Source organism: Vitis riparia, chromosome 17 (genome assembly GCF_004353265.1).
Source record: "Vitis riparia cultivar Riparia Gloire de Montpellier isolate 1030 chromosome 17, EGFV_Vit.rip_1.0, whole genome shotgun sequence".
Classification (NCBI taxonomy): domain Eukaryota; kingdom Viridiplantae; phylum Streptophyta; class Magnoliopsida; order Vitales; family Vitaceae; genus Vitis; species Vitis riparia.
In genome coordinates this window covers 15,326,274-15,351,441 of record NC_048447.1, presented here as the reverse complement: position 1 = coordinate 15,351,441, position 25,168 = coordinate 15,326,274, and the positions used below count along the sequence as shown (strand labels likewise).

The following is a 25,168-nucleotide window of genomic DNA, read 5'->3' as shown; positions in this document are numbered from 1 at the left end:
TACGCAAATAATACCAAAACCATCATAAAATTTTATAAGTTTTATTATTTACCATCATTTGATTTTTCCATATGAATAATGTTTCTCCACACTACACTTTTTAAGTTGATTATTTCCTTCTTTTAATCCATTTTTTTTATGGTTGTAAATGATATTAAAAAAATTATAACAATTTTAAACTTATTTAAATAAGTACTATACCTCATTAAATATTTGAAAATATTTAATAAATAAAACATAAAATAAATAAATAAATAAACGTACTGTTTATCCCATCATAACTTTAAGGATGGTTTATCCGGACACAACTTTAAGCCCTTTAAGTTAAAGAAATTTGAAGAGAAACTAAGTGTGAAATGTCCTGGAAAGAGAGAAACGGGAATAAAATTAGAATGGGAGGGAAAAAGGAGTTGGAATGGGTCATTCCGGAGGCGGGTTAGGTGGGAATATTGAGGTGTCCCTTCCAACCAGTTATCCCTATTTTATTATAATAAGTAATAACCGAAGGCCACCTACTCGAAGGTAGAAGAGAACCTGAAAGCTGCGAAGGCGACAGAAATGGCCGGAAAAACCCTCGACTCCATTACTCCTCAAGACATCGCGGCTCTTGGCATACCACCCGAAGTGGCCGAGAAGCTCCACCAAACTCTCCTCCAAATCATCACCAGCTGCGGAGCGGCCACTCCCCAGACTTGGAGCCGCATCTCCAAAGAACTCCTTAACCCTGATATCCCCTACTCCCTTCACCAGATGATGTACTATGGCTGTTACTCTCATTTCGGACCTGATCCTCCCGCTTGGTTACCCGACCCGTAAGCTCTACCCTTTCTTTTCGGCCCCTGATTGTATTCGTTTTGTCATTTCGTGGCGTTTGGTAATCGAGAAAAGGGAAGGGAAAAGAGAGAGTGGAAGTGAAAGAAAATAAAAAGCATAGTTTTGCCTCAATTGTAATTTTTCTCCACGTTTTCTTTACTCCTAGACCCAAAATGAAAACTCTAAAAACACTTGGCTGGTGCCGATTAATTACGAATTGTTCTTTTCTCATTAATGGATTACAAAAATATAGCTTGATTAGTGGTTTTAGAACTCCCATTGTTAATAATCTGGAAACATGAGTGGTGTACCACCTGAATCATGTGGATCACCTGGTGAATCTTTCTTTTCAAATCCAAATTGGTTGCTTGTCCCATTAATTTCAAACTGCCACTTTCACTGACTCACTGCCAGTAAGATTCAGTTGTCAAACATGAAATTTTAGTTGGCTGGCATTTGCCTTCGGTTATGTTTGGTTCCCAAAAACTACTAAGCAAAGGAAAAAAAGAAAAGGAAATCAAATATAATTATAAATAGTTTAAAATTAAACGAGGTTTGAAGTAATGTATAAAATAATTTATTGACTTTAAATTACTTTTTATTTTCCTTCACTTTTTCTGTATTTTCCCTCAAATTTTCTGGAACCAAACACTGCCTTAAAAATATATCACGAGAACATTCTCATCAGCTTTGAGGGTCTTTCGTATCTCACGGCTACATTGGTTGAATCCTTTTTGGAAAAAAATTTATATAAATTTCCATAATACCTGTTTCTTATCATATATGTGTGTGTGCAGGCACCATGTCATTTATGATAACATGAGAAGTTGAAGCTTATTTTTATTTTTCTTTTCATTTTTAATATTATGGAAACTTGCCAAAGTTATTCTGATATGAATGACTGGGTTAGCATGAATTAAGCAATGTTTTTGGCTTGAGCAATGCAGTTGTTGCAGCACTGAAAGAACAGAAAATGCAAATATGACCACCTGTGTGCGTTTTACAGTATGCAGTTCTTAAAAGTCTTTTCATCATGGATTTTGATTTCCTCAAATTCCATTATGGGGTAGGGAGAACGTGATGTTGACAAATGTTGGCCAATTATTAGAGAGGCGTGGAAAGGAGTTTTTGGGTTCAAGGTATAAGGATCCCATTTCAAGCTTTTCTGATTTCCAGGAATTTTCAGTCTCAAATCCTGAGGTATTGCCAATAACATCTTGAGCTTGAATTTCTATTGATTTTTCTAACCTTATTTCAAGTTGACAAGTGGATTCTATTTCCTTCCCTGTCTTTTTCCTTGTTAGGTTTATTGGAAAACTGTATTGGACGAACTGAGCATATCATTTTCAGTGCCTCCCCAATGTGTATTATATGATAATCCATCTAGGGAAAATGGCTTGTCTTACCCAGGAGGTCGATGGCTTCCAGGAGCATTCACAAATCCTGCAAGGAATTGCTTGAGTGTGAATGATAAGAGAACTCTGGATGACACCGTGGTAATATGGCATGATGAAGGAGATGATGGTATGCCTATAAATAGGATGACCCTTGAAGAATTGCGTAGAGAGGTTTGGTATGCTACTTTTTATCTTACAACTGTAGTTTAGCAGTGGTTTTTCTCTACTTGAGCCATATGTAATATTTCATATTCAGATGATTTATCTAAACCTAGGAATGCAATCTGCCAAAAAGTATTTATTGCTGTGGTTTCCATATCTCCTGTTGATCAGAAATATATGCATCCTCTATTTTGGCTTATAGGCTTATTGTAAATATTGTTATACAGTGTCTTATATGTCTTAACTGTAGCATAAATTTTTGTATATTAAAAGCTTATGGTTTGGAAGGCTAGCAAGAGTGGGGTATTCTCTGTGAGGTCTTTCTTTGTTGCATTGGAAGCGGAGGGTGAAGTGACTTTCCCCTCAAAGATAGTATGGGGATCTTGGGCACCTACCAAAGTGAGTTTTTTTTTGCTTGGGAAGCAACCTAGGGGCAGATCCTAACTATGGACCAACTTAAGAGGAGAGGATGGGTTTTGGCAGGTTTTTAAGGCTTGGTAGCTTTGTGGGCAAGAAGAGAAGGATGGTTTGGAGAACAACTCCTGTTTGCCTTTTGTGGAGAATTTGGAAGGAACAAAACCGGAGAACCTTTGAAGGGGAGAAACGCACTATCCAAGCTCTTAAGGATTTGCTAATTACTAATCTATAATTGTGGTCTCGAGGGTTTCTTCTTGGTAATGGTCAGAGAGGTCCACGGTCTTTGTTAGTTTTTATAGAATGGTTGTGCTTCAAGTCTTAAATTAGGGTTGTAGCTACAGGAGCTGGTTTTTGTTCCTCACTTGTATACTTCCGGTATGTAGTGTTTGCCATATTAGTTTGGCACTTTTTTTCTATATATATATAGATATATACACGCATACACACTCTTATTTGCCTATCAAAAAATTAAAAATAAAAAAATGCTTATGGTGACATCATATTATATGATTATTTCTAATATTTCATTGGAGGATTTCATGTGACAGCCTGTAAGTGGCTCGATAGCAGTGAAATGCTGCACATGTGGCTTTTTTAACTTTAATGTTTATCTCTGTTTTTCTTCTCTTTTTTTTTTTTCTTTTTTTTTTTGCCTCTCAAGACTTATTTGGGTGCTTGAAAATGACATCCATCATGTTAGACATTTTTATCTCAGATTTTTCCATTTGACAATTTTCTTTAGATTTCCATTTAGGGAAGTAGATACATGAAACACTTTTTAGGGAAAAAAATGTGAAAATTTTGGTGTCAGCACCCTAAAGAGATTGAAGTTTCCTCTCAATATAGTAATACATGTCATGTATGGGTAATTGGAGGTGTGGCTTCTAGGCCATCATTACAGCACATTCAATGCATGGGTGTTTGTTAATTTGAATATTGTGCTGGCTTGCAGTTTTATTTTTTCTTTCTCCATAGCTGGTTTAATGGAGCTGCTTAAATAATTAGATAAAAAATTTTGCCAGATGCTTTCCAGCAAAATACTGCTGCAGGGTTCAACATCCTTAACTCAACAGAGCCTTAATCCAATCGGCTACATGAATCTTTTTTCATCATCCAGATCTATGAAGAACCATACCTTATGTTAGATGGCTGGCAATTGTGCCTTTCCTAACCGTCTCTAAACTTGTATTTTTTGGCCCGCCTCTTGTCCTTTTGGTGCCATCAGCAATACAAAGCTAAGAAACTGAAACCGATGCTTATGGAACAAAGAATTAACTATAAAAGTTTCTAAAAATCAGAGCAGTTGTGAGCTTGAGAATGATGTGCAAAGAGCTGGTCTTCAACCTTTTTCCTTGCACATGAGGATTGCTGTATCTTCTTGCTTCTAAGGAACAAACAAAAATGGTGCTGATATTGAAAGAAGTAGTAGGTTTCCTATTTCAATTTTCCAACCGTCATATTTAATGAACGTTATTATGAGTAACTACTGTCCATCCACAAAAGAGAAGTAAGATTAATTATTTGAAATATGAGGGAAAACTAAGAAAAGCTTTCTATACTCATTGGAGTCACTACTTCCTCATTGGAGGATACCCCAATACTAGATAAGTTGGTCTGACTTTGACATGCTTCCAGTTGATTTGTTTCAAATGTCAACCTGTATCATGTCTCTAGTAAAGTCTACTATCATCTCTAGTCCAGATTCACAATGTTTCATGTAATTTATTGTTTCTGCCTAGCTTTGAGGATTTTAGTTTTTAAAACATGTTAATGTTTAATTCTACTGCATTTCTAATAGTTTCTGTTAGTTGTTGCTCCAAAAGCTTTGCTAATTCCCAGGTTTCATACTTGAATGAAAATGCATTAACAACTCTCTTATTTATTTATTTATTATAAAGAACAAAAACATTTTCATTAACAGAGTAAACCAGAGAAGGATGTGGAATTCTTCCCTAAATACAAAACCTGATCAAATCAAAGGAAAAGAAAAATAGACCAAAAGACATCAAAACATCTCGACATCAAAAAAAAAAAAAAAAAAATACTCTTATTTCTGGAGCTCTCAAATGGATTCAGTTCTTTCTGAAGTTGAACATGTATTAGAGAGTAAGAATGGAGAGCATGATATGTTGCTATGCATAGTACATATCTGAATGATATGGTTTTACATAATGTGCTTCCTAAGAGATGGCTATTGGCTACTCATTGGATGCATTCTTGGAATCAACCTCTTCAATGTAGATTAGAGTTTGACTTTGATGGATACGACTTTTGGGAAACTTTGGTGCAAGTGGACTTGGAAGCATTTTTTAGACATCATTTCAGAGAGATTAAGAATATCTTTTTTATGTCTGGTGACAAGGGTAGTGCCATAGAGGCTGAAGTGGGGGCTGATTATAATTTGGCTCTATATGGAAAGAGTCCTCATCATGGGGAATTTCTTACTGAAAGTGTTCTTGTCCTGCTATATCTTGGGAAAAGGTGGAAATCCTGGTAGTTGGTTTCATCGGCATTGGATGTTGGAGGATGTTGGATTAACAGTTCATATCAGGTTCACCTCTCTTGGGTGCACCAATTTGCCAATAGAGGCAGATTTTCTAGTTAAGCAGGGAATGAATACAGGCAAAACCTCCTCTGAAAATGTTATCCCTACTTGATATGCCTCTCTCCTTTGTTGTAATTTTAGTCTTGCACATTTGGTTGTTCTATTTGATGGATCATCTTGCCCTTCTCTTTCTAATAAAATTGTTGTTTCTTGTGAAAAAAATGTCATGTGAATATTAATAAATTTCATTAACAAGCATTAATCCTAACATCTAATTGGCCCTATATACCATATTAGAATGACTTTTACTAACTGGGGTGAAAGTCATGCTGCAGCTAATGTGGCACAACAAAATGTATTTAGAATGGCACAATAAAATCATGTCAGTCACAACTCAAAACCATGACTTCAATTGGGTTGATTGCTTTTTAGAAGCACTCCTGAAAGATGCATAAGTTTAGAAATCATGTTGCTTTATGTTCCTCAAGTTGATAAATGAATAATGCTATAAACAGTTGATTAAGTGATGGTGGTTTTGGAGATGCGTAACTGAAGTAGCAAATACTAGAATGTAGAGTGAATTACATGATTCTTTTTTCTTTAACATTCTTTTTGTCCATACCAACTCACCTGGAACCTCCCATATTCTTTCGTTTCCTGGGACATGTTTCCTTACTATTCACTAAAGAAGCCAAGACAGTTATATTAAAATGATAGCTTTGCCACAAAGTTGATCTAAGATGAACTTTGTTTGATGAGTTAAAATTTTCGTTTTCTTCAAAATTTTCTCCAACTCGGAATATTTTATAAAGTGAAATTCTTTTGGCTCTATTTTATAGGTCAGTTGCATATGCTCTCGACACACTGGGTTTGGAGAAAGGATCTGCAATTGCAATTGATATGCCAATGAATGCCAGTTCTGTGGTTATCTACCTAGCTATTGTCCTTGCGGGCTACATAGTTGTATCTATTGCTGATAGTTTTGCTTCACGTGAGATCTCAACAAGGCTTAAAATATCTAATGCAAAAGCAATATTTACTCAGGTTAATTTCATTTTCCTTTCAAAGGGACCATGATCTAGTTTCTATTTTTTTTTTTTCATGAATTTTATCTTAACTTTCTATGGTAATTGCTCATAGCTATTTGGCGATATTCAATGGATTTTTATGTTTTGTTACATACCAACTAACTGCCAACACTACCAGTTATCTTCCTGTGATGGTAAAGATTGTTTGAAGTTGTAATAAATATGTTGAAGCCTTTAAAATCTGATTCTAAAAACCATTTTTCATGTCCTTTCCTATGCAAAAAGGAAATGAAGTTGAAAAAAAAATGCTCTCTGCTATTCAGGTTCTATATCTGTTATTTTATTGGTCTATTTATGCCTACTTATTTACTTCAAAGTAGCCCTTGAGGCCTGGCTCAAGTGGTAAAGGGTTGGGAGGGTTTGTGGAGGTTCCAGGTTCAAGTCCCAATAGGGACCAAAAATTACTCTTATCATAAAAGTAAGGCCTTGCTCCAGAAGACTTGAGATGCTCTTGTAGTAGTCATGATTCCTTGTTTTCTTCTTTTCTCTTTTTGAAACCTCAATCATGCATTTTTTGAAGCTGTCTACAAAAGTTATGATGAAGTATGGTTTCTGGGTCTACAAAAGAAAGCAAACATAAATAGAAAATGAACCTATCAATGAGCTTTAGGCTGGATAACAGTTAAGTTCATTATGGAAGTTCAAGGGAGGATTCCCAAAGAAGTGATTCAGATATCAATAAAAAGAATGATATCAAACAAGTAATAGGGTCAAAAAAACTGTATATTGTATATGCATTGACACCGTAACAAAATACATTGCTCTATCTCTAGATTGTTCATTAAGACACTTGGACCTGCCAAAATTGATATGTCTAGTCACTTTGATCATGTGCCATCTTGGATGATATGAAACTAGGGAAGTGCAACTGGTGTGAGCATAACTATCATTTCTACTAAGTTATGGGTGTTTCATACTAGTGTGTCAAAGCTGAGAATTCTGTGAGAGGCATGTTAACATATAAAGCAAAACAAAACCAGAACTAATTCTAATCAATTAATATTCAGTCCTTCAACAGGATGGAATAGGATGCTATTATCTTCCTTCTGCTCTTTGGTTTTGGATTGAGATGTGTCTGGCTTGGAGCTCAACGAGATAATTCTGTGATTTTATAAAAGATAAAATGTTTTTCCTCTTAAATAAATGATCAAAATGCTGCTAAACAGATTGGTTTTCTGATTGGATTCTGAATTGAAGCTTTTACTAAGGGTTGATCAGAGGTTTTTCTCAGGTTATATGAATTGTAGAATAAGATCTCAATTCATTTTCTAATTATCTATTTCGGGATTTGGCACTGGGAATTACCTTTTCTTGATTATAGGTGGTTAATTTTCAGTATGTGATTATCTAGTGTCTTGAATAGGCCTAGGCATCTTAGGTCTAACCATCCTCACTCAAGCAGATTTGTTTCTCTTTATGCTTCATCAATGAAGTTTAAATTTGAGAAACATCTACCTGGCATCATCTTTATCATTGCATGAAATTTGAACTTTGCAAGTTCAAATTTGAATTTGTTGGAGGGGGAACATTCCTTGTACATTTTCAGTTCAGTACGCTTCTAGAGGATCACAACCACATTTGGATGCTGATCCCTCTCCGTCCATTTTGGACCACTTGGTAGGAGTGTTATAGCACAGTGTTTGATGGTGTGGAGACATCTTGTTCGATGATGAAATGTTTCAAGTTCTTTACTCCAACTTTCTTAATAATCAAAACCAGGAAAGTGACATTTAAGCTTGTTGAGGATCATGTTATCTGGGAGTCAAATATACAACCCAAATCACAACCTTTTTCAATAGTTTAATGTGAAAACTGTGACCAAGAAAAGCCTAGTAATTTTGGGAAAATGGATTAAGTATTTCTGATAAAAAAAAATTTGGTTGAAGTATAGTGACCCTAATACATTTATTCACTTTGGATGATTATTTTCATAAGTCACTACTTTTTTCTCGAGGTTTCGCCATATTATTTTGGTTGAGATAGTCAAACTATCCTTCTAGCTCTGTTTAGTGTTTAAGTTTGTTTTGTCATGTCCTACAGACTTTTGTGTGTGTGTGTGTGTGTGTATGTTCCTTGCCTAATAACATTCAATCTTTAATTCTTTTTCCAGGATTTTATCATTCGTGGTGACAAAAGTCTACCTTTGTATAGGTGATGTTCTCATTACTTTTGGATAACTAGTCGATCTCTTTGAATTTTTACTTTTGTTTTCTATAATTGTGTTTCTCACAGTATAGCTTCGGTTCTGCAGTAGAGTTGTTGATGCACAATCACCTACCGCAATTGTTATCCCAGCTGGAGGCTCTAGCTTCAGCATGGAATTGCGTGATGGTGACATGTCATGGCATGATTTTTTGCAAAGAGCAATAAATTCTAGGTATTTAATTTTATACATATGTTTGATTTTTGTTATATAGTCCATTATCTTTATTTATGATCAGCATTGGTTTTTGTTTCTGTAATTTGAAATGGGATCTTGCGTAGGTTGTTTTTAAGCATCTCCTTTTTGCCTTAATGATACATTTGACTGTTCATGCTTAAAAATCTGAGAAGGCAAACTTGAGATCTTTTTTTTCTCTAATATTTTTTTCATTCAAATAACTGACACATATTTTGAGATGATTAGGACAGAAAGATTCATGAGTGTTTTAAATTCTTTTGCACTCAAGTTGAAGCCATACAGGCTACAGCTAAGACCGAGGAACAAATTTGCTAGCTAATAGATGCTTACATCTATTGAACCTCTGAAGATGCTGGCTACCTTAGTAAAGTTTGGAGGCTATTTGAAACTAGGGTTCAATTCTTCTCCTGAACTTCTTCACCTCCCTACCTATCAAAAGAGGAAAAAGAATCCCATCCCTGGTTATTATCCGACTTTTGTGATTTTGCCATGCTTTTTGCTTTCAATTGACTTATATAAGATCATCATCCAAGAAATTTCTGGAGCCAACTCATTGACTGTTTTTGTTATACATGACAAACTGTGGAGGTCTATTAACGTCCTCCCTCCTTCCCCTCCCCTACCCCCTCTCTTTCTCTCACTCTCTTCCTTCTTCCCTCCTCTCTCAACCTATTTTATTCAGCAAGGAAGTTGTCCTCTCTCTCTCTTGGAGTCTGTTTTATTTATCAAGGAAGCTGTCCTCTCTCTCCTTTTCTCTTAACTCCGACAATCCTTCTTTCTAATTAAAAAGACATAGCACAGGAAAAATGTGCAACTTTCTCACGGTATGCCCCCTTGAAGTCTCACCAACAATCTACTAGGTTGCATAAAGAGCTTTGTCATAACCAAGGACAACATAAGCGCCCTCTAGAGTTTTCCGAAATGTATGACTTGTAAATGTTAGTTCAAGAGTTGAATATATATTCGCATCTTTACAAATCACTTTTTGGAAATGTATGACAATAAATGATTAGTCATGTGTCAAAAGTATTGTAGACATTTTCTTGATAGAAAATAGCAACTTTAAGCAAAGAAAAAAGTTCTCAAATATCTTAAAATATTATGACAATTAATATATATGAAAGAGTCAGATTGGCAAAGTAGTGTTTTTATCATCATTCTTGCTCATGGACCAGCTTAATCTTTTAATAAATATAAATATATTGAAGCTATCTTATTTCATGTTGTTGATGATATGACAACAATTCTTCTAAAATTGGACATTGAGAAGGCGTTTGATCATGTCAATTGGGACTGCCTTCTGTCAGTTATGTCCAAGATGGGGTTTGGGCAGAGGTGGATTAATTGGATCAAGTGGTGCATCTCCACAACTAATTTCTCAGTTTTAATTAATGGAACCCCTTCAAACTTTTTTCGCAGCACTAGAGGTTTGAGACAAGGCGACCCGTTATCTCCTTATCTCTTCATATTAGTCATGAAGGCTCTGCCAATTGTTGTTTAGAGCTAGAAGCGGCGATTTCATTGAAGGGTTTAAGGTGGGAAGCAGTAGTGGAGTAGGAAGCGATCTGTTCCATCTTTTGTTTACTGATGACACCCTATTATTTTGCAAGGCCAATAGTGAGCAGTTGAGACCCTTGAATTGGGTGTTCTTATGGTTCAAAGCGATTTTGGTTTAAAAGTGAATAGAGATAAAAGTGAGGCTATCCCTGTAGAAAGGGTTGATTCTTTGGAGAATATCGTTTTGATGATGGGGTGTAGAGTTGGGAAGCTTCCTACTTCTTATTTGGATCTTCCCTTGGGTGCCCCTTTCAATTCCTCAAGGGTGTGGGACGTAGTGGAAGAGATATGCAAAAAATGTTTGTCCTTGTGGAAGAGGCAATATCTCTCTAAGGGACAGAGGCTTGCTTTGATAAAGAACACTCTTTCAAGTCTCCCAGTTTACTTTTTGTCTCTCTTTGTCATTCTACGGAAAGTGTGCACAATACTTGAAAAGATCCAAAGAGACTTCTTGTGGGGCGGTGGTGCCTTAGAGAAAAAACCGTACTTGGTGAATTAGAGTTCGGTTTGTGCTGATATGAGGCAGGAAGGCTTAGGTATTCACAGCCTTGTGGCCCTAAACAAAGCCTTGCTTGGGAAGTGGAGTTGGAGATTTGCTATAGAGAGGGATTCTTTGTGGAAACAAGTCATCATAGACAAATTTGGGGTAGAGGAAGGAGGTTGGTGTTTAAGAAAAGTGAGGGAAGCCTATAGTGTGGGAGTGTGGAAAGCTATTAGAAAAGATTGGGAAAGTATTCTCTCTAGATCCCACTTTATCGTAGGGAATGGGACGAAGGTCAAATTTTGGAAGGATTTGTGGTGTGAGGACCAAATGTTGAAAAATGCTTTCCTTAATTTGTTCCGGTTGGCGGTCAACAAGGATGAGTGGGTGGGTGTTTGATGCTTGGGAGGAGGGTGGAGAGGTGGGTAGTTAGAATCCTTTGTTTTCAAGACACTTTAATGATTGGGAAATGGAAGAGGTGGAGGGCTTGTTCTGGAAACTGCATCCTTTGGTTTTGAATAGAGATGTGGAGGATGTCTTGAACTGGAAGAATAGCAAGAACGACTTCTTTTCTGTTAGATCACTCTACCACTCCTTCATAAGAGCCTTTAGTGACCCTTTTCCTGGGAGTAATATTTGGAGATCTTAGGCTCCAATAAGGGTAGCTTTTTTGCTCGGAAAGCGTCTTGGAACAGAATCTTGACCATTGATCAGCTCAGAAGAAGGGGTTGGAATATGCCGAATAGGTGCTACTTGTGTAAAGTGTGTTGAGAGAGAGAGAAAGAAGAAAGACCTTAATTCTCATTCATGTAATATCTACTTACAATTGAGAAATATATATATATACAAGGCTAGGAGTCCTAACTACCATACATGTGTCCTATATTAACAAGGAAAGGTTATACACTATAAATACATTATATTCAACACTCCCCCTCAAGCTGGAGCATATACGTCATATGCACCAAGCTTGTTACAAATATATTTAATCCTAGGACTTCTGAGAGATTTAGTGAAGATGTCAGCTAGTTGATCATTTGAATTAACAAAACTTGTAGCAACACATCCTGATGCGATCTTCTCTCTAATGAAATGACAGTCAACTTCAATATGTTTGGTCCTTTCATGAAAGACTGGATTGGATGCAATATGTAATGCGGCCTGGTTATCACAGATGAGTTTCATCTGTTCATCCTTTCCAAATCTCAACTTTCGAAGAAGATGTCTCAACCATATGAGTTCACATGTTGCCAAAGCCATAGCTCGATACTCGGCTTCAGTGCTAGATCTGGCCACTACATCTTGTTTCTTACTCTTCCAAGATATTATATTACCTCCAATAAAAACACAGTACCCTGAAGTGGAACGTCTATCTGTGGGTGAGCCAGCCCAATCTGCATCTGTGTAACCAACAACCTGAGTATGACCTCTGTTCTCGTACAACACACCTTGGCCTGGTGTACTTTTGATATATCGAAGAATGCGGATTACGACATCCCAATGGCTATCACATGGTGACTGTAGGAATTGACTAACAACACTCACAGGAAAAGAAATGTCTGGACGAGTAATGGTGAGATAGTTCAATTTACCTACGAGTCGTCGATATCTCCCGGGGTCTCCTAAAGGCTCCCCCTGTCCTGGTACAAGTTTGACATTCGGATCCATAGGTGTGTCTACCGGTTTACAGTCTAATATACCGGTTTCTTCCAGGATGTCTAAAGCATACTTCCTTTGGGAAAGGACCACAACAAAACTGGATTGAGCTATCTCAATTCCCAAGAAATACTTGAGTTTCCCCAAGTCTTTGGTCTGAAAGTGGGTAAAAAAATGTTGCTTTAGTTTTTGAATACCATCCTGATCACTGCCTGTAATGATGATGTCGTCCACATAAACAACCAGATAAATACACTGCCCCAAAAAGTTATGATGATAGAAAACTGAATGGTCTGTTGTACTACGAAGCATGCCAAACTCTTGAACAACAGAACTAAAACGGCCAAACCATGCTCGAGGAGATTGTTTCAAGCCATATAGAGAACGGCGTAACCTGCATACTAAACCAGACTCCCCCTGAGCAACAAAACCAGGAGGTTGCTCCATATAAACTTCCTCGGCAAGATCACCATGAAGGAAGGCATTTTTAATATCTAATTGATAAAGAGGCCAAGAACACATGGCAGCCATGGAGAGAAGCAGACGGACAGAAGCAATCTTGGCAACAGGAGAGAATGTGTCACCATAATCAGAACCATAAACCTGAGTATAGCCTTTAGCAACTAAGCGGGCCTTAAGGCGATCAACCTGACCATCAGGACCAACCTTAACTGCGTAGACCCAACGACAGCCAAAGGTAGATTTACCAGAGGGTAAAACAACAAGATCCCAAGTGCCATTAGAGTGCAGAGCAGCCATTTCATCCACCATTGCCTGTCGCCAGCCTGGATGGGAAAGAGCTTCATGGGTGCTCTTTGGAAGAGAAACCGAGGATATAGCAGAAACAAAAGCAGAATAAGGTGAAGATAATCGATGATAACTCAAAAAATTGTAAATAGGATGAAGATTACGAGTAGAACGAGTACCTTTCCGAACAACAATGGGTAAGTCATTAGGAGAAGGCAAAGTCGGGGCAGGTGAAGCCGAAGGGATAGGAAGTGAGTCAGCAGGTGCCTCAGCAAAAGGGAGAGGAGCAACGACACGAGGGCGACGATGATAAACCTGAAGTGGTCGAGGAGGCATAGCATCAGGTGGGGAGACAATGGGAATAGGCAAGACTTCAGAAATAGGAAGAGACTCAGAAGTGGTGAAAAAGAATGGTGAGTCCTCAAAGAAGGTGATATCAGCGGAGATAAAGTATCGATGAGTCTCAAGGGAATAACAACGATAACCCTTCTGAAGTCTGGAGTATCCCAAGAAGAGACACTTCATGGCTTTGGCGGAAAGCTTGTCCTGTCCAGGAGTGAGAATATGAACAAAGCAAGTACAACTAAAGACACGAGGAGGAAGGAAATAAAGTGTTTGGTCAGGGAAGAGAAGGGAGTGAGGAATCTGATCATGTAAGACAGAGGAGGGCATACGATTAATCAAATAACAAGCGGTAAGAACAGCGTCCCCCCAAAAACGAAAAGGAACATTATTATGGAGGAGAAGAGTACGAGCTGTCTCAACAAGATGTCGATTCTTGCGTTCAGCTACCCCATTTTGTTGAGGAGTATGAGCACAAGAAGACTGATGAAGAATCCCATGATGAGACATAAACGAAGTAAATGAGGCTGAAAAATATTCCCTGGCATTGTCACTGCGTAACACACGAATAGAAATATTGAACTGGGTTTGGATTTCAGCATAAAATTTCTGGAAAATAGAGAATAACTTAGCTCGATTTTTCATTAAAAATAACCAAGTACATCGAGAATAGTCATCAATGAAAGTGACAAAATACTGAAATCTTAAAGTAGACGCAGTCCGACAAGGACCCCAAACATCAGTGTGGACAAACTCAAAAGGAGACTTTGCCCGATTATTCAAACGCTTTGGGAACGAGACACGAGTATGTTTCCCAAGCTGACATGACTCACACGGAAGCGACGACAAAGTGGAAAAACGAGGGACCATCTTCTGGAACTTGGAGAGACTAGGGTGGCCCAGACGATTGTGAATGAGGAGAGGAGCATCAGTGGAAATGCAAACTACAGGAGATGAATCTGAGGTGAGGTGATAGAGGCCTTGAAACTCAAGTCCTATGCCAATCGTCTTCCCCGTACTCCGGTCCTGCAAGGTCACAAATTTATCAGAAAAGGTAATAGAGCAATTAAGAGTACGAGTGATTTTGCTGATGGAAATAAGATTAAAAGGACATTCAGGAGTATAAAGGACAGAAGTGAGAGGTAGAGAAGGCAGAGGAAGGGCCAAACCAATACCTTTAGCCACAATTTGAGAACCATTAGCTAAGGTAACAGTAGGTAAAACATAGGTAGTAGTAATAGAGGAGAAAAGATCCTTATTACCAGATAAGTGATCAGAAGTTTCAGAATCTAGAATCTAGGGTCCAAGAGAAGATGTGTGGGTAAGGCAGGCAGAGGCATTATCAAGCTGGGCAACAGAGGCAACAGAAGCCTGAGATGCGGAAGAGCTCGGAGGCTGAGGTAGCGGAGAATCAGAGAACTGGGCCACATGGGCAGTGCGAGGAGGTCGTCCATGTAACTAATAGCAACGATCGCGAGTGTGACCAAGTTTATTGCAATAGGTGCAATGAGGACGTTGACCTCTACCTCGGGTACCACTGCGGCCTCCTCGAGAGCTAGTTTGAGAAACTAACACAAAAGAATCTGAAGTGCTATCAAATGGCAAAGTCTGAATGGAGGAGATACGGAGGAGGCGAGCAAACACATCATCCAAGGACGAAACTGATGAACTACCAAGAATCTGATCGCGGACAGGCTCAAGATCCGGACGGAGGCCAATAAGAGTAAGAACCATGAAGAACTTGTCAAGCTGTGTTTGTTGAGCCCCAACATCAGGAGTAAGAGGCATCACAGTCAAGAACTCCTCCTTAAGAGAGGCAATCTAGTCAATATAAGTAGATAGATCCAAGTCCTGTTGGCTGATATGGACAATAGCAGAAGCCACCTTATAAAGACGCTGGATATCATTCGTATATAATCCTTTGGCCTGAGTCCAAAATTTAAAACAAGTTTTGTAGGCCCGAAGATGAAGAAGAATCTTGGGATCAACCGATTGCCATAATACACTACATAACTGTGCATCTATCTTCCTCCATTGTACGCGGTCAACCTCAGGGATATCTGCCTCTTGTGTAATCAAGTGATCCTCGTATCCTTGACCCATAAACCAAAGTTCAACAGAGGCAGACCAGGAAAGATAATTGTCACTGCCAACCAATTTCTCCGAAGTAATCATAGGAGATCTAGATATAACAGCGGAAAAAATGGAATTTTTAGTAGTCATATCTACTTATCTGGAGAATGATGTATATTTGGATCGAAGAGAGCCCTAATACGGCTGCAGATCGCTGCGTGGCACCACTGGAAAGGGAGACGGCTTCAGATCACGGCGTGGCCCCACCGGAAAGGTAGAAAAACACTTCCTTAGGCACGTGCAGGGATTAGGATGGAGAAAAAGTAGTCGAAGCTTGCCGGAAAAACTGTTTGGAGGGTCGGTGGAGGCAAAAAACCCCAAAAGAGGTATGTGCAGGGCTCGGATGGCAGAACCAAGGATGAAGGAAGGCTAGTCGGCGTCAGGCGAGGCTGGAGGAGGAGGCGCGTGGCCGGGAAAGCCCTCACGCGCCGGCACGTGAGATGCAGTCGCCGGCACGTGAGATGCAGTCGCCGGACGGAAAATGGCGAGTGGCCGGCGCGTGGATGATCTTTTGGTTCCGGTGCCTTAACAAAAGTTGGAGATCTCCTCCAGGCGCTCCTTCTGGTATGGTCGGTGTCGGAAAAAGACGTCGCCGGAAAGTTTGCCGGAAAAGTTTGCCCGCGGTGAGTGTTTTCTGACGACGATCCGACTGACCGGAAAGTATTGGAGATGGGGAAGGTGACCGGAATGAAACACGGTCACTGGAAGGTTTCCCAGAGTTGATGACATGGGAAACTGGAAAGAATTAGGTTTTCTCCCTTGGCTCTGATACCATGTTGAGAGAGAGAGAAAGAAGAAAGACCTTAATTCTCATTCATGTAATATCTACTTACAATTGAGAAATATATATATATATATAAGGCTATGAGTCTTAACTACCATACATGTGTCCTATATTAACAAGGAAATGTTATACACTATAAATACATTATATTCAACAAAGTGGAAGAGGAAACCATTGACCACTTGATCCTATTTTATAAGAAGGCTACAATGCTTTGGAGCTTGCTTTTCTCTCTTTTTGATGTGCAGTGGATCCTACACTCCTCAATCAAAAGGAATTTGATTGGTTGGCATGATGCTTTTGTGAGTAAGAGAAAGGAAAAGGCTTCGAGGGCTGCCTCCCTTTGTTTAATGTGGACCTTATGGAAGGAAAGAAATGAAAGAGTGTTCAATGACACAGAACAGTCTGACCAAGCTTTAAAACTTTCTCTTTTGTACACCTTTGTGAATTGGGGTAATATGTATTTAGAGGATCATTCTTTGTCCATGATTGATTTTATAGAGTGACTTTTGTCTAGTTAGGAGAAAGGTTTTCATCTTTCTTTTTGCCTAACTTCTTGGGCATTGTTTGTATACTTCATGTGTACTTTTTTTTGCCGCTTCTAGGCTTTACTAATACAATCTCTTATTTACCTATAAAAAATTTTTTTTTAAAAATGCTATGAGAACAATTAAATTGCAAGATTAGCAAGCTCTCCCAATGAGATTCTGATGCTGATGCTGCATTCACCTGTGTTAAACCTGTAGAGATGATGAGTTTGCTGCAATAGAACAACCGATAGAGGCATTCACGAACATCCTCTTCTCATCTGGAACTACAGGTATCTTAAAATAATATTATATGGTCTCATAAAGCATTCTTGATGCTTTTCTCATTTATTTGTTGTAAAAGAAAATAGTATTTCCAGGACCAGTAATTGCAAAATCTTAACCATTCCAATGTTTTCAAATTTTGCTTCAATGTGGATAGTAATCCTTCTTGAAATGAAATAGCATCCTGTAATTTTTTCCAAAATTCTGAAATTTTGACTTGATAACATCAAAATTACTTCAAGTGTTGTAAAAAATTTCTAAATAGCACAGTGGTGAAAGGATTATATTTTAAATATGCATAAATTGAGTAATCATGTGAGTTGCCACCTACCTTCTAAGAATGTACTGGTGGTAGCCTCAGTTTATTCTGGCTCAGTTTATTCTGTTGATCTTTATAAGAAAATATTAAATTCTGTCCTTCTCTCTCTCTCTCTCTTTCTTTTTTGTCTTTTTCTTAAATAATTTGGAAAGGCAATGTTATAATAATACAAGCAAACTGCCTAAAAAAAATGGGAACACCGCCCAAGTATAAAAGATGTATAAAAAGAGCACCAAAGGAAAACACCAAAAAGACCTTTAACTCCTATTAAGAAAGTCAACAAAATCGAAAATAGAGCTAAAGCTACAATCTGAGACCAAGGTAGTCCAAGGGGACAAAGAATTAGCGAAGAAGTTTTTCACTATCAACTCCAAATTCTCCATTCTCCAAAACATTTTTAAATTTTTTTTTTTTTTCAAATAGCCCACATCAAGCAAATAGGACCATCCTCCAGAACTTCTTTTGCTTCTTCTGAACAAGTCTCATGCCGGCCTAGCAATAATTCCTGACCTAAGGTGCTGCCTGAAACTCCAAACAAAGAAAAAACCAAATACCACAAAATGTGGGCTAGTTTGCAATGAATAGGAATGTGATTTGTTGATTCCTCATCTTGCTTATCGAGAAAGTGAAATAAGGAAAAATGATTCAATTGAGAAATTTATCAAACTGTTAAATGGGTTGAAGGTCAGATGTTGCTACTGCAAGGTTTAACTGGGTTGATTTGTTGATTTAGGGGAGCCAAAGGCAATTCCATGGACCAATGCTACTCCTTTGAAGGCTGCTGCAGATGCATGGTGCCACATGGATATCCGAAAAGGTGATATTGTTGCCTGGCCCACTAATCTTGGGTGGATGATGGGTCCTTGGCTAGTTTATGCTTCATTGTTGAATGGGGCAACCATTGCTTTATATAATGGAGCCCCCCTTGGTTCTGGATTTGCCAAATTTGTACAGGTAGACAGTACATTTCCATCTCATGAACTTGCTTTTCTTATACCTTTTGATGCTTTTGTAAATCTACTTGTATGGTTTAATGTTTTCATCCTCTTAGTTTTGATCTGTTTTAATTTTGAGACTTTAAATTTTGTGAAGCATCCATGTATGGCATATAGGGCATGACACAAGATGGTTGCGGGTATTGTTCATGTGTTGGAAATGCTTGTTGTCTAAGATGTAATGAAGATTTGAAGGGGCATGCCTAACATAAGAAAGGGATATGCACATTCTTTGTTTGCTAAAATATCTTATCAGTACTTCCTTAACAGTTTTACAGGCTACATGAATTTTCCAGGATATGTGAATATCTATGTAGGACATGCTATGTTTCATGAACACTAAGTTAAGGAACCAAAAAAAGGTAGTTGAAAAGCTTTGACAACTTTCAGCCATACTTGATGTCAGGTTAACTTCTTTTTTTTTTTTTTTTCTATTACAATGGAGCCATACATGTCAATTTAATTTTATCCCTGCTTTTTGGCATCTAGGGTTTAGACAAATTTAACAGATAGATGCATACCAATGCCCAACATGGAAACCTCAGTCCATGTGATATAGTTTTTGATTCACCAGTACAAAGTGCTTTCTATAATCAGTCAGGTTACTCTTCATACAAAGTGACTCTGAAGGTGTGTAAACTAACAACATGAGTCTACTTTCAATTATTGATCTGATGCATATTGTTATTTATTACCAAAGAAGAAACAACCCTATACCTTCTGCTATTCTTTAAAAATAAAAAGGAAATTGAGATTGGACCATTGAACTGGTCCAACAGTGTAAATTTGGCTCATTTTTTCCTGAGGGTCAGACCGACTAGTATTTTCTTGCCTCACTAAAGGTATGCATATGCATTGTCTAATGACTTGTTCTGCCCCTCAATCGCTTTCCATACTCTGTATATTGTTTGTGATTTTTTATTCTTTCACTTTTATGGATAATTCTCCAACATTTACTCTGTTGTGACAATAAAATATTGTGGATATATTTTTCTTTTTTTTGATAAGTAATAAAATGTTGCGGATATTACATTCGAAACAACAGTAGTTCCACTAGAGTAGCCAATGACCATATCAAATAACTTAGATGGCTTAATATTTAGTTATTTTGGGCAGCTGGGAAGATTGAGGAGGGTTGCCCTGCCCAAGTTGCAGGCAACAAATTCATGCCCGTTTACACACACATTATAAAATAAGTATTGCTGTCATGGAACTCTCTGAAATTTTCAGTTGTCAATGACTTAGCTTGAAGCTGTACCTAGTCCAGTCCATCTTAACAGCATTGGTAACCTGAATATGATGCATATATTACTATCTCAAAATCAATGTGACTATTTGGTCATGTATTAAAAAATAGAAAATACTGAAAAAGTTTGTAGAATATTAACAAAATAATTATGGGGTTAGTTTCTCTTTATTGGTTTGAGATTCCTAACTCAAACTCAACATGTTTATATTTGTGTCAATTTACTTCATGCACATTTTCCAGATCTAGCAAAAGAATGATAGAGGAAGATTACAAACATAACATGCCAAAAAGGAGAGTAACTGCTAGAAGGACAAGATATATTCAACAAAATGGCTAAATTTGTTTTGTTATGTTTGTAATAGCATAACAAAATAAGATTACAATCTTATTTTGTACATTTGTTACTGTTATGCAAGAAAAGTTGCTGTATTCAGTTTATAGATATGCAAGAGAGTCTTTGACAAACAATTTTTTCAGATGATCAATGACACAAAATATTCTGTATCAATTTTAAATTATAAGTATATTATGTGGTTAACTACTCTACCATTCTAAAGATTCACAAACAGTGGGGCTAAACTGTGTATTGTTCACTATCCATCCATTTAAAATTATATTTTAGACATTTAGGATTTTGTTTAATGTTCTTATTTTACAACTTTCTAGGATGCCAAGGTAACAATGCTTGGTGTGATCCCAAGTATTGTTCGGACATGGAAGAGTACAAATTGCACAGCAGGTTTAGATTGGTCAAGCATCCGGTGAGTCTAAATTCTGAATATTACTCTTCAGTTTGTTCATTCTTAAAAACATGCATGTCTGCGTATTTTAACTGTGCTTGTTGCTTTCAGAATTGATTATCAACCATTTTTTATGTTTAAATGTACCAGGTGCTTTGCCTCTACTGGTGAGGCATCCAGTGTAGATGAATACCTTTGGTTGATGGGGAGAGCCCAGTACAAGCCTATCATTGAGTATTGTGGTGGCACAGAGATTGGTGGTGGTTTTGTTACTGGTTCATTACTGCAGGCTCAATCGTTGGCTGCTTTTAGCACACCTGCTATGGGCTGCAGTTTGTTTATTATTGGTGATGATGGGAATCTCCTGGTAAGCACCATTAATCTTGTCTTGAAAAGACGAAAAAATGATCGATCCTTATTTATGTATCAAAATGATAGCAAGTGTAATATATTGTATGTACATTGTGCATCTTTCATGCTTGTGCTTATAATTACTATATGCATCTTGAAGGCATCCCATTTTTCAATTCCTTCTCTTATTTTAAATGTCACACACATGCGACCACTTTTTGTTTGTCTTTGCTAAGCCCATCCATAGATGGCATCTTATTTTGCCAATTATATAAAATGATGGGCCTTGCAATGGTATCAAAAAGCCATTTTTTGGTACCATACCAAAAAGTGGCACCCAAGGGCAAATGGTCGTATCATAAAAAAAAGTTCGTTTGTATTGTACCTTAGAATGGTCTCATTGCTTTATACCTAAGTCTCATTATTTTTTATATCGAAGTCTCATTTTTGTACCTTGGTCTCATTTCTTTGTATCTAAGTCTCATTTCCTTGTACCTTCTTTTAATGGTCCAAATTTAACTATACACTTCAAGGGTCTGGATTTTGAGTTTGGTATTGTACCCTATTCAATACCATATCATTTTCCTAAAATGACATATGATCAACCTATTATCACCAAGGATGAAAATATTGGTAATCATGGATATATCGGTACTTCAATTTTACAGATATATCAGCGGATATTTTGGAAAAAAATATCGATAGGCCTAAAATTGATCAAAATTTATAAAAATATAAGAAAAACTTGATAAAAATGTAATTAAAAGTATAATAGATATTTTAAAGTTGTTTTATTAAAGAATTTGATATATGTATAATATGATTTATCATATTTGATAATAATATTATATGCATCGATAAAAATATGAATTTTATAAGTGTACATTTATTTTTAAATTACATCAAATATTATTTCATAATAATATTATGATATTTTATTATAATATATCTAACTTAAAAATATATATTAATATTAAAATTATGATCTATTTAATTAAATTGTATTAAATGATATAAAATAAATTATGATATATGTATAATTTTTTAATATTTAATTAATTTATTAATGATATTAAAAACACTATAGAGAAAATTATTATGATAATTTTTATATTTTTGGTAATCAATTAAAAGAAATTTTTGTATTTAATTATAAAATAATTATAATTAATTTACTCTGTAAAATTTTCTTTTAAAATTTTCTTTACATGATGACTTTGAATATATATTTTTAGTGCATTACATTTAACAAGGGGCAAACTTGCCTTGGTGGTCTGATGAGCTGAACTCCAAACTTTTTGTTTGAGGTTTGAATCCCCTCAACGGCAAAAAAAAAAAAAAAAAAAGAGGCATTTTTTAGGGTGCACTATAGCTTGTTGATTGACCGGCCGAAAAATCGCCAATATTTTAGAGATTTTCTTCCGTTTTTCCATTAAATCGGCGATTTTTTGCCGATTTTCAGCAATTTTTCACCTCTTCGATTTTTCTCCACATAATATTGTGTCGACGTCTCCTGATATATCCCGACATTTTTCTCCTTAATTATCACAATTTGTTCAAATGACCCTCCTTTGAGTTTTTAAAGGAGAGCAGAAAGCTTTTGGAACCTCTTAAGAGCCATTTACACTTGGCTACTAGTGGAGAAGTGTGGAAGCTTCTAGAGTAGCTTAGATCACACATCTCTACACAAAAATGGAAGACAAGAGAAGTGTGTGGGGCATTCTAGAGAGTTTTAGAGTATTCTTGTACATAGCCTTTGTATAGAGCATTCTATAGAAGTTTAGGGTAGAGTGGAACCTTTGTGGATTACAGACAGTTCCTTGGGTGCCTATAAATAGGGGATGATCTCATGTGGCCAAGACATCAAGCAAGTTGAGAACTTCCCAGTATTGTAAAGTATAATTGGGCAATACAAAGCTTCCTTTCTTAAGTGTTGCCTTTGTTGCACATTGTAGCTACCAGGTCCTATAGCATTACTTAGCATAGCAAGCTAAGATTGGGGAAAGGTTGACTTAGCAACACGAAGTGGTTTGAGTTGTCTAAGTGTCGCATATGAGCTTAGGAAAGGCCTAAGTTTATGGCACTATGCACCCTTTTCATCAACAGGTTGTCATGGCATCTACCCTGTACATATGAACTTTAAATGGTTTTGTGGACATGACTTAGAAATTCGTTACTACCTTGCTAATGAAAATTTCATTTATTTTTCATTAAGCGTTAATTTATTCTTTTATTGGCTATCACTTTTATTTTACTACATTTACAAACTTCTAACCCATTTCTATTTATCTTGACAAAGTTTCTCACTGAATTGTGTCTGTCATAATGTACAACACTTCCATTATGAAATCAACTTTGACATTCTCTGAACTTTTAAGGCCATCCTCTCATTAAACTTTGCTGATCATTGTGTTTGACAGCAGACCACCACCACTCCCTTCCTTTTTTTTAATGGTCATATGTTTCACAACTTTGAATTAACTGTTTATCCCCTTCATTTATAGCCACAAGATGCATCAGGGATGGGTGAATTAGCCCTTGGTCCCCTTATGTTTGGAGCTTCAACTACACTACTGAATGCTGATCATTATGATGTCTACTTCAAAGGAATGCCCATTTGGAATGGAAAGGTGAGCAAGTTTCCCTCTCCTCTTATACCCATGTGGTAGCTGCCCATTTTAAACATTGCAGTTGATTTTCCTTATACAGGTTTTGCGGAGGCATGGGGATGTATTTGAGCGTACTTCTAGAGGATACTATCGTGCGCATGGTCGAGCAGACGATACCATGAATATTGGGGGTATTAAGGTCTGCATTTAGCCTCATGACATATGACCTACAATACAGATTAATGTGCATGTGTGCATGTGCCTGTAATTTGGCTCATCTGATTTAAATACTTTTTCTAGCATTTTACTCAAAGTTTCATTGTTTAAAATTACACAATCTACAACAAACTATTTGGCTATCCACATACTGTTTTAAACAATGGAAATTTTTGTAAAATCTCATGCTCAAGAGATTGGTGCTTATCACATTTCAACTTGAATGTCCAGGTATTTAAATTAAAAATTTTCCAATGAACCATGTAAACCCAATGAAAAAGGCACAATCCACCTCCATGCTTTATAAACAATAATAATAAATTACAAATTTTTTAATCTGATTAATGTTGTCTTATGGTTTGCAATATCTTACTATAAACTATGACAAAAAGACTGACTACTGATATAAATTTCATGTATACATTTCCTTAATTATGTTTGTACAGGTGAGTTCTGTTGAGATTGAGCGCATCTGTAACACAGTCCACAGCAGTGTCCTTGAGACAGCTGCCATTGGGATGCCTCCTCCTGGAGGTGGGCCTGAGCGGTTGGTGATCGTTGTTGTATTCAAGGACTCAAATAACTCAATCCCAGATCTGAATGAGTTGAGGATAGCTTTCAATTCAGCAGTGCAGAAAAAACTGAATCCTTTATTCAGGGTATGGACCTTTTGCTCTGCTAGTATTTGACACTCACTCTGGTGGTGTATGCATGTTCACTTGATTCTCAATTTTTCAGGTTTCTCATATTGAGCCCGTTCCATCTCTTCCAAGGACTGCAACAAATAAGGTTATGAGAAGGGTGTTGCGGCAGCAACTTGCTCAACTTAGCTCAACTTCTAAGTTCTGATACTTTCATTGTACAAGAAGATGAGAAACTTTTCTATTCAATTTTTTTTACTCTTTAGGGAGAATAATAGGATGCTTGTGATAAATCCTCAAGACACATGTAGGACAATTGCTACCATACCAATAAAGCCATGTGCATGAGAAAACAGGAACCATTCAATATATAAACTTTCTATTTTATTTTTATTTTTTTCATTTTTATTTATTGCTTTCATTCCTTTGATGGTTTGCCTTCAAGCTTTCAAAATTCAAATGGAAGATTATATTTTTATTTTATTTATTTTTATTTTATATTTTAGTATATATTTAAATAATTTTTATTATGGTTTGATAATCTAGATCTTATTATACACTTAAAAAGTATTGGAATTAAAAGTTTATCAGACACCAAACAGTATATTTGTTCAAAAAAAAAAAAAAATCATTTCAAATAGTTAACGTTAATAAACGAAATCAATGGTTTAAAACATTCAATAACGCTACCATTTACTTATAATTATCATTTT

At 36.8% G+C, this 25,168-nt stretch overlaps 1 protein-coding gene across 1 annotated transcript; it reads left to right on the top strand.

The window, feature by feature from the left end:
* The first annotated feature begins 500 nt into the window (after positions 1-500).
* On the top strand, positions 501-24,850 carry LOC117905007 (probable acyl-activating enzyme 17, peroxisomal). The gene is made up of 14 exons (XM_034817861.1): positions 501-812; positions 1,884-2,013; positions 2,118-2,386; positions 6,174-6,378; positions 8,533-8,573; positions 8,674-8,799; positions 17,270-17,343; positions 18,388-18,608; positions 20,565-20,659; positions 20,789-21,005; positions 23,494-23,619; positions 23,699-23,797; positions 24,261-24,473; positions 24,553-24,850. The coding sequence occupies exons 1-14, from the start codon at positions 559-561 to the stop codon at positions 24,661-24,663; spliced, it is 2,181 nt and encodes a 726-aa protein (XP_034673752.1). The 5' UTR covers positions 501-558; the 3' UTR covers positions 24,664-24,850.
* The last annotated feature ends 318 nt before the right edge of the window (positions 24,851-25,168 follow it).